The 11,917-nt window shown below is 51.1% G+C and overlaps 1 protein-coding gene across 5 annotated transcripts in view; it reads right to left on the bottom strand.

Moving 5' to 3' along the window:
* Positions 1–11,917, bottom strand: part of AZIN2 (antizyme inhibitor 2) — a 44,756-nt gene that overhangs the window by 2,250 nt on the left and 30,589 nt on the right. For 2 of the 5 annotated variants that reach the window (XM_057556214.1, XM_057556218.1), the window contains exons 10-12: positions 9,235–9,449; positions 5,994–6,128; positions 977–1,668 (exon numbers count right to left, since the gene is read on the bottom strand). In XM_057556214.1, coding sequence (XP_057412197.1) covers positions 1,545–1,668; positions 5,994–6,128; positions 9,235–9,449 — 474 coding nt within the window. In that variant the 3' untranslated portion in view covers positions 977–1,544. Of the gene's footprint in view, positions 1–969; positions 1,669–5,627; positions 6,129–9,234; positions 9,450–11,917 lie in introns of those variants that run through there. The other 3 variants (XM_057556210.1, XM_057556202.1, XM_057556229.1) reach the window with 3 other exon arrangements.

The following is an 11,917-nucleotide window of genomic DNA, read 5'->3' as shown; positions in this document are numbered from 1 at the left end:
CAACCTCATCACTGCCTCCTAGTGAGCCACCTAAAGTGCAAAGCTGATCTCTTCTCTCCCTTTCTCAGAAACTTCTGTTAACTTGCTGATACTAGGACATAACCCTTCATAATATTCCTCAATCACTATTTCATTCTCATCTTCCATCCTGTACTCCAGTTCCTAAGAAAGAGCTCTGAATTATCGCACTTCTATCCCTTTACACACCACTTCCCTGGTTTGGAATGCTTCCCTCAACCTCCCCAGACTTTTCTACCTGGCCAACTCCTACTCACCCATCAAGGTTTCTGCTTCCATCCATTGCTTCTGCCAAGTCCATCCTAACTTCTAGCAGGCAGTTACGTCTATCCCTAATCAGACTTCCCTTGGCACCCTGTGCTTTCCACTAACACACCACTTAGCACACCAAATTATAATTATCTCCACTTGGATCTCAAAGTCGACATGTTCAGAAGTTCGTTTCTGCTGATTTTTATATCAATGAAATTTAGCAGGAGATGGATCTTGCAGCCTCACCATCTTCAATGGAGATGTATAGAACAAGTTATAGAACCTCACCATCTTAATTGGCATTATTAAATGCCCAGAGAGCAGTCATTTGGTAATAGTGTCCTACTAAATAAATACATGTGCTGCTCTCAAAGGAAATTCTGGTCCCCACAGGCTTCCATAGGAAGAGGGCTGGGTGAGTATGACTGAGAGGTTCTTCCAGAGTAGGCAGAGATGCTTCCCAACCTGCCTCCACTAGTTACTATCTATTCTAGACAAGTTACGTCATATCTAAGCCTCAGCTTCCTAATTTATAAATGGAAATAACCTAAGTGGCTCCTATGGTGACCACAGATCAGCTGCTATTCTGAGCATTTTAAATATGTTAATTTATTTAATCCTTAGAATTAGGATATGCGGTAGGTATATTATTCCATTTTACAGATGCAGAAACTGTGGCACAGAAAACACAGGTAATAACTGGCAGAGCCAGGATTCCAGGCACTGAGGAGTCGGAGTCTGTGTCATAAAATCCACTTCACAGGTTAGTGCGGATTAAACGAAAAAGTGCGAGTCAAGGGCGAGGGCAGGGCATGGCACACAGTGAGTACTCTTTATTATTTTAAAACGTAAAACACCTTAGCCTGCAAGTCAGGAATTCTTTCAAAGCCCATGATTTTCTGCGTGAATTCATCGGGTGTCTCCTGTAGGGAATGAAATGGATGAGCGGGGAAGACACTGGGGACGAGCCTCCCAAGATCGATACAGCTCTCTGGTCCCGTTACTCAGGGATGCTCCTACTTTGTAAGGGGAAGCGGAAATACCTGGTGGGCAGAAGCCCAGTTCCGGTGTTACTGCGGGCCTTTCTAGCCGGGCAGGGGCCCGGTCGCCCCCTTGCCTGCCTCCTGCGTGCCAACAGGACCCCTTGCTCGTGGGGGCCCGCCCTCGGCGAAGGTTCGATTTTCCCCTGGTGGAGGCTGCGGGCGGCGTCTGTCCGTCCTTCAGCCAACGGACTCGGCTGTCTCTTCTCGCCGTTTGGTAAAGTCCTCCTCCGCTCAAGCAGAGGGCGCCAGAAGACGGGCCTCGAAGCCTGGGAGGCTCTCTGACACGGAAGTGACGTCACGCCGCCGGAAATCCGCGTCCGCCGGGACTCGGGGGTGTGACGGGTAGTTGAAGCGGCTGAAAGCCGAGCGTGTAAGGTTACGCTAGGATGTGATTAAGGGCATCGTTTCCACTCCGGTTAGGCTCGGAGGCTCAGATGAGACAAGTGAGCTCCTGGAGACCGGGGCTTGTTCATATTTACCCAGCGAGAACCTCTCCCGAGACCAGCGCGCTTCGCACACGACTCCTTTTAGCGGAGGAACGGCCTTGGGGTGGTTTGCTCCGCCTGAGGAGGCCCTGAGGCAAGTGTCACAGGAATACCCGCATTGCACAGATGGGGAAAACGAACCCAGAGAGAGACAGGGACTTGCAGGGTAGGGTTGCCGGATTTAGCAGCTAAAATGCAGGACGCCCAGTTAAAGTTGAAGTTCAGGGGAACAACAGTGTTTTAGTATAAGGATACCCCTAATAGTTATGGGTCATACGTTTACTGAAAAAGTAGCCGTCGTTTTCTGAATTCAGATTTAACTGGGCTTCCCATATTTTGTATGGCAGTCCTACCTCACGGTCACCCAGCTGAGTGGAAGAGCAGGAAGAGCTTTTGAGACATCCTGTATGCCTCCCCACCTAAGGCTCACTGGTATGTGGACCCGCGCTCCTCCTGGGTGCAACCCTGGAAGCCTGCAGCGACCCCAGCCCGTTCCAGTTAGTGGCCTGCCCTTCGCAGGATCTAGGCTGCTGTTCAGGAGCTGAGGAGAAGGGGCCAGATACCCCTGTCTCGAGGTTCAGGGGTAACCCCCCCACACCGCCATCCTCCAAGACTAGTTTATTCAAAAGACACTAAGCACTTACTCTGTGCTAAGCACAAACCCACGCTCCAGATGACATTGGCAAGTAGGAGAAATATTCCCTCTCTTTGTGGAATTAACAGATTTGCGGGGAGACGAGTAGAAAGATTACAATACAGTGCGATCAACAGTTCTTTAATATGGGTAAATGCAGCACGCTGTGGAAGCACAGAGGTGCAATATCCAGGCAGAGAGTAAGAGAAACGGGAGATACCCCAGCTGAGACTTGAAAGATTCAACTTATTTGTTGAATATTTGTTTGTGGGCAGTGCTTTAGGCACTAGGAACACGGCAGTAAACAAACACATCTCTGCCCTTAAGAGCCTAATTCTAAGTAAAGTGCATGTCAGATGATGAGCTGTGGGGTACAGGAGTAAAAGGTGAGGCTACGGAGGGGATCATGGGATACTGGGGTGGGAGTATCACAGTTTTAAAGAGTGTGGTCAGGAAGGCCTCACTGAGAAGGTAACGTGAGCAAAGATCTGAAGGTGTGAGGGAGAAAGATCATGGAGCTATTTGGGGTTATAAGGAAATGTGCCTGGTGTGTTAGAGGAACACAAAGAGAGGAATGATGTACTGCCTCCAGTATGATAGCTTTCTCAGGGATTTTCAGTGACAACTTTGACAATGTGTTTCTTGCCTTAAATACTGCCTTTAGAATCTAACTTCTGTAAAATGTGACTTCACATAATTAGCTGGGGGGCCACTTTAAATAGGGTGTACAGAAAAGGCCTTTCTGAGAAGGTGACATTTAACGTGAGCCCTTTAAGATAGGGATGAGTCAGCCCTGGAGAAGCTGGAAGAAGAGCTATTTAGGCAGAAGGAACAGCAAGGGCAGAGGTCTGGAAGATAGCTAGTGGGAAGCAACCGCATAGCACAGGGAGATCAGCTCGGTGCTTTGTGACCACCTAGAGGGGTGGGATACGGAGGGTGGGAGGGAGGGAGATGCAAGAGGGAAGAGATAGGGGAACATATGTATATGTATAACTGATTCACTTTGTTATAAAGTAGAAACTAACACACTGTTGTAAAGCAATTATACTCCAATAAAGATGTTTTAAAAAAAAAGAACTCAGTAGACGTGAGGAACTGAAAAGAGGCCAGTAGGCCGGTGCATGGTGAGAAGAGTGGCAGGAGATGAGGTTGGAAAATGGGCGGAGATCTCAGGCAATTTAACTTTCATTGGCATCACAGTGGGAATCCACCGGAGGGTTTTCAGCAGAGGATTGACAAGATCGGATTCATGTTTCATAAAGATCCCTCTGACTGTTAGGAGCCTATATCAGATAATTTTGTAGGTTAAGTTTACACGGGCTTAGCTACTCATCCCCTAGGTGCCAGGAAGAGGGTTTAAAATGGAGCAAAGGGTTGACTGGGAACTCACATCCTGTTGCCTTCCGTATGGTCCCTTTACAGCTGGAATGAGTGGCGGGGGGTGGGGGGGACACCCAGAGAGCCACCATCTTCCTCCTGAGCAGGGGTGGACAGAGATGACGACTTGTGTCCCTTGGACCCCCATCAGGCTCCCTGGCTGGACCCGCCTTAAACAGGCTGGGGGGTGAAGGAAGTGCATGCTACCACCAGCGCACTAGGTCTTCCTTGGCCCCTTTTGAATACACTTTCAATTATCCTCTCAAAGGCCCTGTCATGCTTCTCTTCCAGAAGCATATAGGGCTCCCTGCTGCCTGCAGAATTAAGTTCAGACTCCTTGCTCTGTTGTTCAGATTTGTAGGACTGAGCCCTTAACCTGTGGGATCTGATTCTATCTCTTAGGTAGGTAGTGTCAGAATTGAGTGGAGTTGTAGGACGCCCGGCTGGTGTCTGAGAATTGCTTGGTGGTGTGGGAAAAAAAACCACACATTGTACTAGGCTTACCCAGTGAGAAGCTCAAGTGAAGATATAAAAACAATCGCAATGGGGGCTTCCCTTGTGGCGCAGTGGGTGAGAATCTGCCTGCCAATGCGGGGGACACGGGTTCGAGCCCTGGTCTGGGAGGATCCCACATGCCGCGGAGCAACTGGGCCCGTGAGCCACAACTACTGAGCCTGCGCACCTGGAGCCTGTGCTCCACAACAAGAGAGGCCGCGACAGTGAGAGGCCCGCGCACCGCGATGAAGAGTGGCCCCCGCTCGCCGCAACTGGAGAAAGCCCTCGCACAGAAACGAAGACCCAACACAGCCAAAAAAAATAAAAATAATAAATTAAAAAAAAAAAAACAATCGCAATGATCGCAATGAAATGTCTAGACCAGGCAAGTCCACAGAGATGGAGAATAGATTCGTGGGTGCCGGGGCTGGGGGAGGGGAGAATGGGGAGTGACTGCTGGTGGATATGGGGTTTCTTTTTGAGGTAATGAACATGTTATAGAATTAGGTAGTGGTGATGGTTGCACAAACTCTGTGAATATACTAAAAACCACTGAATTCTACACTTTGAAAGGGTGAATTTTAAGGCATGTGAATTATATCTCAATTTCTTTTTAATTGCAGAAGAAGAATCTTTAGGGTCACCAGTAGCAGCTGGGGGAACTCTAAAATCTGAACTCCTTTGCTAAGCAGCTCACACACCCCAGTTGCATAGCTTGAGACCCTAGCAATGTGAAGTCCTGAAGAGAACTGCCAGTGTCTGAGGAGACATGAGCATCAGAGCCGTTGGCACTGGATGTGGCAGTAGTCTGTGGCCAACCATGTTCTAACAATTACTGCCTGAATAAGCAAAACCAACCAGCGCATATTTGCATTACTCTGATTGCCTTGCTGACCTGCAAGGAGAGGAAGGGTACGGGGTCTCCTCAGAACCTCCCAGGGACCCACCTCTTTGCTCTTTATCTTTGGTATGAATTTCCAAAAGCGGTGTCAAATATTCAGTTTTCCCCACTTTGGGCCGGGACTTAAGCTGGCTGTTGGGTTCACACAGAAGCCCCTCACCAGCCATGAGCTGCAGCCCTGGTGCCGCACGGAGACAACCGTGACCCCGACCCCAGCCCCTGACAGCTCCCCCTTCCTCATGAAGCCAGGCATGGAAGCTTGTGAAGACGAGAGAGATGAGTCAGGAAGCTGGGTGGCAGTGGGAGGTGCCCACACTGCAGCGGGTCAGGACCGAAGCAGAGGGCATGGGGTTATCATAGTAGGGTTGGGAAGTCTCGGCCCTGGCCTCACACAGGCTGCTTCGTGGATTGAACCGCCGGGTTCCACTGGCGTATTAAACAACCTAAATATTTATTCGCTTCATATTTACAAAGGTGGGAAGGAGACCAAGGGAGACCCCAAGAACACCCCCATACCTGGCTGACCGGGCCCCTGGCGCTGCAGAGGAGGCAGACACAGCTGGAAGGGACAGGATTTATGTTGCATACTTGAACTACAGGGAGCATAAGACTGGTCCTATTTACAGGGCAGAAACACTGCAGGGGGAGCGCGGGGCCGGCAGAGCGAGCGCCAGAGACCTGGCCAGAGGGTGCTCCTGATTGCCACCTTCCCCTCCGCTCCCGGAGGCATCTCTGCGGCCCCGCTGGAGTTCTCCAGGTGGGGGGGCGGGGGGACGGGCCCCACTCACATGATGCTCGCCGGGGTGAAGACAGGGCCCATGCACAAGGTGTCTGTGATCTCCCAGCCACAGGACAGAGGCTTGCACGTGCCCTCGGCGTCCTCGTCCTGTTCTGCAGGCAGCAGCTGCCCTCGCAGGGCTTCCCTGCAAGTGAGAGGGGGTCCCTGGAGGCAGCCAGCACGGGGCCCGCAGGCCAGGAACTCCTGATGGCCGCTGCACTGGAAGACCTGGCGCCACTGGGGCCGCAGAATCCAGGGGCAGGGGAAGGGGAAGGCCTGCTGCCCCTTCTTCCTCCGCTGCTCCCTTCTCCCCATAGTCTACCCCCACAAGGGAGAGGAACCCACATGCACTGATATGCCCACTATTGTGCCAGGCACTTTACTTACAGTATCTAGTATCCTCCCAAAACCCTGTAAGGGTGACATTATCGTCCCCATTTTACTCTGAGGAAATTGAGACTCAGAAGTTACCTGCCCAAGGTCACATCTTCTACCCTAGAAGGTGGTAGAACTAGGGCTCAACCCAACACTCACTTCAGTGCCCACATTCTTCATATCCCAAGCTTAGTACTTTAAAAAAATCATCCGCCTCCCCTCAAAAACTCTACAGGCTGTTTCTCCTACATCCCCACGCTAATAAACGGCTCCTGCTCTTGCCACAGGTTGTCTTCTTCCCACAGCCAGTAGATCCCTGCTGAGCCTAGTTCCTGAGCATCCTCAAAGGTACCTGCTGCTCTCCGTCCCCGCTGAGACCACCATCTCTAGCCGGGAAAGTGCAGTCTCCCTGATCTGCTCTTGCCCCCTCTGGACAATTCTGACCCAGGTTCACTTCCCAAAACGCAAACCCCTGCTCTTGAGTCGCCAGCAGTTTCCCTCCACTCTCAGGCCCCACAAGATCTGGCCCCTGCCAGCCTCTCCCATCACACACAACAGGGCTGCCTGGTTGCCGGCCACAGCAGCCATCTTTTGGGCTCACGTCTCATCCTAGGCCTGTGCACATCCGGCCTCTGCCTGCATCATCAACCGTTCGCTGAGTCCCACAGCCCAGTGTACTCCTTCATAGCAACAAGGGTTCAATGCCTGCTTCCCTGACATTCCTCCAGCTATAGCAGGGCAGGGAATACGTCTGAGTTACTCACTGCCTCGTGGCCCCAACAGCAGGCTGGCACATGGTAAACACTTGGTGAGGAGGGGTGGACGCCGGGTAGGAGGACAGGAAAAGAGCACTGGCTTCAGTGTCAAGAGGCCTGGGGGTAGGGGCAGCATGACAGCCTGTCCTTTACTTCTGCCAAGTTCTGCTTCCCCACAAAACCCTCCCTCTTCCATCTACATCTTCCCTTCCCTCCCTTCATGCTTCCAGCCTATTCCAGTCCCCCACCTGCAGGAAGGCCTCCCTCTTTGCCGATATGTGCAATTCAGCAGCAAATCAGTAGTCAGTATCTTTGCAGAGTCCAGTCAGGCCGTTCCCTTCCAGGTGGGAGGTCCTCTGGGCCAAGCACCCTCTGTCTGAGCCTCTGTCTCCTTATCTTTCAAAATGGGTTTTGAAAGATAAGTTTCTTAGAACCCCTCACTGGCTCCCTACTGCCTTCAAGATCAAGTCCAACCTGGGCCTCCATGGTCCTTCTTGATCCATTCTTCCCCACAGGCCACTCCAACCAGCCAGAGCTACTAAAAATTCTTTGGATGGACTAGACTCTGAAGCCCCTACCCCTTCTGGCCCAGACCACCCTCCTGTCAGCTTGCCTGGCCCTCCATACCCATCAGGCCTCCTGAGAAGCAGCCCTGACCACCCTCCCCAGCCCGCTGGCACTCCCTCCCTAGTGACCTTGGCACTCTCTATGCCAGGGTCTGTGTATGCCGGTCCGCACCTTGGCTCACCACGTTCTCAGATGCTCTTTTACCCCCCAGGACCCAGCACAGAGCCAGACTCTAAAGTAGGACGTTTTGATGAGGACCCTTTAATATGGGGAATTTTTTGACATGGCCATTTCAATACATCAAAATTTTGTGTTCCTAAGTAATGAGTGCATCTGACTCCCTGCAACCTCATCCAACTGTGTTTGCTGGTGATGGTGCCAGGATGGGATAAGGAAGTCTGTGTGATTATTGTTTTTTGACTTTGGTTTTTTAGGCCTTGTCAAAACACCCCTGATGTCAAAATGGTGGCATCAGCCTATCCTGTGCCCCTGCGGGGAGTAGAAACAACAGGTTTGTTGACTGGATAAATGACATGCAACTTTGATACTGAGCCCCGTCAGGCCTGGCATTTGGTAGCACTGTTCCGGTGGGGGTGGGTGGGGGTGGGGGGTGCAGGGAAGAGGATCAGGAACCCAGCATGTCCCTGGGGACACAGGCTGCACTCACTCCTGAGGGCCCAGCATAAAAGCCCCTCCCAACTGCCCCAGCCCCCAAAGAGGGGGCCTCTTCATCACCGACCAGCTGTGCGACCTCAAGCAAGTGACCTCTGTTTGTGTGGGTAAAAGGAAATCGTCAAAAGGTGCCTAATGTAGGGCCTGACAGAAAGTTTCAACAAATGTGAATTTCTTTCCATCTGGCCTCACTGGATCCCACTGCTGGCCTGGCGTGGGCAAGCTCAGTGAGCAGGCGAGTCTTTGTCTTTCCCAGGTCACAGAGCAGCCACCCAAGTGATCAGCTCTATTTACATCTGCCCTTGTCTTCCCTTAATCCACCCAGTAGTTAGAGCGGTCTTTCAGGCTTCGAACCAGTCCCCGCTTGCTGCTGCTCAAAGCTCTCAACTTGCCTTCAAGGCCCTTCCCAGATCCAGCCCTGCTCCTTCTCCAGCCCCGACCAACCTCGTGTAGTTTCCTGAAGTTATGCTCGCTCCCTGTTCCTTCTGCCTGGAACCCCCTTCCCGCCCCTCCTGCCACCTAACTCCCACTCGTCCACCAGGCTTTGGCTTCATCCTTCCTTCCTCAGGGAGGTAGATCTGGGCCTTGGGATGGGGGTGGGGCTCTAAGCCTCCAGAGCCTGCCCCCCTCCCTCCAGCACTGCATTATCAGGAGTGTCTGTCTGCTTCTGTGTCTCTCATGGGACTCTGAGCTCCTCAAGGGAAGCTCAGTCTCATTCACGGCCACAGCCAAGCACAGGCCTCACTTGGAATCAGCAGCCAAGAGCTACTTGTCACATTGGGTTACACAGGAGCAGGGACCCAAACCTGGGGTTCCCCTCATTGCTTCTGCCCAGGCTGCTCCCTTCTCCCCCCACTCCATTTCCCAGCAGGGCCCCCTTACCAGGCCACCCGGGACATGGCATAGGTGATGCGGCAGGTCTGGGCGCCCCCGAGGAGGGAACCCATGCCCACGGTGTAGGCGCCCATGTTCTCAAACACCAGCCAGTCCCCTACATGTAGTTGCGGCAGCCACAGGCCCTCAGCTATGCAGTCACAGCCATCGACCACTGGGCCCCATAGGCTGCTGCTGTACAGGGGCTGCTCCATGGATGGTTTCTGCAGGAGAGAGGGATGACAACGGTCAGCTTTCCCGGGCATACGTGCACAGCCTGAGCACCCCCTCCCTGCGAAGCCTGCATGGCTCCCAGAGCCAATAGAATAAAGACTTGATGGGCCTCCGAGCCGGCAGTGAAGGGCCTCCCACTTCTCTGCATTCATTGCTTCCTACACTCTGAAGCCACAGTGCCTGGTCTTACATCCAGGCTCCAATACTTGCTAGCTGTGTGACCTTGGGCAAGATACTTTATCCCTCTGTGCCTCAGTTTGCTCATTTGTAAAATGGGAATAATAACAGTACCTACCTCACAGGGCTACTGAAAGGATAAATGAGTATAGGTAGAGCACGTAGAACAGTGTCTGGCACATGGCAAGGGCCCAGTAAGTTATCACTATCTTTATTATTGTTGGTGTTGCTGTCAGCTCCCGGCATTGGCCTTCACTGGTGTGTCTGCCACTTTCCAGACCCTGGGTGGGTCCCCCCCTCTGCAGCCCTTCCCCCTCCCTCAAATCAGAGATTGTCCTCTGGGCCCAGCCCTGGGGCTCCTTCTTCTATGCAGGCCTCCACGATCCCCTCCTTCCATGCCAGGCCTGGTAACAGGAGCCAGAAGCACACCAGTGCGTTAGACCCTCGCTCCCTCCCTCCCTCGGGCTGTCAGTCTGGTGAGGAAGATGGGCCTCCCACAGACAGTCACAGGGTGACCTGCCAGAGGTCTCAGAGGACCTCACAGGGTAGACAGAATTACTCCCATTCCAGGGAAACTAAGGTTCTGAGAGGTTAAGTGACTTAACCAAACACACAACTAACAATGACATAAAATTTTTATGTTTTTTTAAGTGACTTCCAAATCCAGGAAAGAAATCTGTAACATAGGCCATTTGCGGACAACCAAGATATCAGTTCAGTTTGTCACAGTGTAGGGATCCTGCCAGGCAGGCCCTAGAGGAGGAGTCATTACTGAAAGATGGACAGCAGCGAATCCTGGCTGAATCGTGCCCTTGAAAGCCCCTCGTTCCAGTTAGTCCAGCTGCTCTGGGCTCCCCAGGTAAACTCTGCTTCCCTTCCCCCACCCCCAGCCATCCCCATCCTATTCCCTGAGGCTCCAAACCTACCAACTCCTAATTTTCCTTTAGATCTCAGCTTCCTCATGGAAGCTTTCCTAAGGCTCCCCAAGCTTTGTCGTCACAGCATGTACTATGATTTATGATTAGATATTTATGAAATGTATCACCCAGGCCTGTCTTCCCTGTCAGACTATAAATTCCATGAGTCCAGAGATCACGACAGTCTTGTTTACCCCCATCTCCTCCAAGCCTAGCAGTCTGGCATACAGTAGGTGCTTTTGTCAATAATATTTCTTAAGTGAATGAATGAATAAATGAATAGGGAATACATGAGTGATGAGAAAGAGGAAGAGCCAAAAAGAAAGAAAAAGAAGGTACGAATGGAAGCCATCAAAGAGCCTAGAAGGAGGCAGCGGAGGAAACCAATGGAGGATGAAGGAAAGGTGTTTCAGTACCTCAGCCAGGAGCAGGAATGGGTCAGACTGAGAAGAGTCATGGGTGCCATGAGCAGAAATAATACTCATAGTTGACAAAAAGTTAATGCATAAGCCATTGTCTCATTAATAAAGAAAAACATGCACGTTTTAAAAATCAAACATGAGAAATATCCTATACTCATTAATTCATTCAATAGGTACTTATTAAGCACCTACTATATGCCAGGCTCTGATCTAGGAGCTGCGGATGCATCAGTGAACACACACACAAAAAACAAAGTTCCTGTGCTCATGAAGCTCACATTCTAGGAAAGCGAGACAAACCAATACATCCTTGTTCATATAACTTAACAAGCTTGTTCACAAGCTTCTTGTTAATGAGTAAAATTCATCTTAGTTGCTCTGAATTATTTCCCTTAGCTCCAGTTGTTAAAAAACAATAAGCTAGGGACTTTCCTGGTGGTGCAGTGGTTAAGAATCCACCTGCCAATGCAGGGGACACGGGTTCGAGCCCCGGTCCGGGAAGATCCCACATGCCGTGGGGCAACTAAGCCCGTGTGCCACAACTACTGAGCCTGCGCTCTAGAGCCCGCGAGCCACAACTACTGAGCCCGCATGCCACAACTACTGAAGCCCGCGTGCCTAGAGCCTGTGCTCCACAACAAGAGAAGCCACCGCAACGAGAAGCCCATGCACCACAACAAAGAGTAGCCCCCGCTCGCCCACGCGCAGCAATGAAGACCAAACGCAACCAAATAAATAAATAATTTTAAAAAAATTAAAACAAAAAAACAATAAGCTAACTTTTAAAGAATTGTGAGAGGAAATGCTATATAATTGTATCCATGAGGATCCTTAAGAAACTAGGTTCCAAAGATTCTTCCGCAATAAAATAAAAAGAAAAGGAACCCTTGAGTTATAATCAGAGTTCTCTCACTTCTTAGTAGTGGTATAAATTAAAAATGG

The sequence above is a fragment of the Balaenoptera acutorostrata genome, chromosome 1, assembly GCF_949987535.1.
Source record: "Balaenoptera acutorostrata chromosome 1, mBalAcu1.1, whole genome shotgun sequence".
NCBI classification, from domain to species: domain Eukaryota; kingdom Metazoa; phylum Chordata; class Mammalia; order Artiodactyla; family Balaenopteridae; genus Balaenoptera; species Balaenoptera acutorostrata.
The sequence above is the reverse complement of the archived record's forward strand: the minus strand, read 5'-3'. Positions and strand labels throughout refer to the sequence as shown.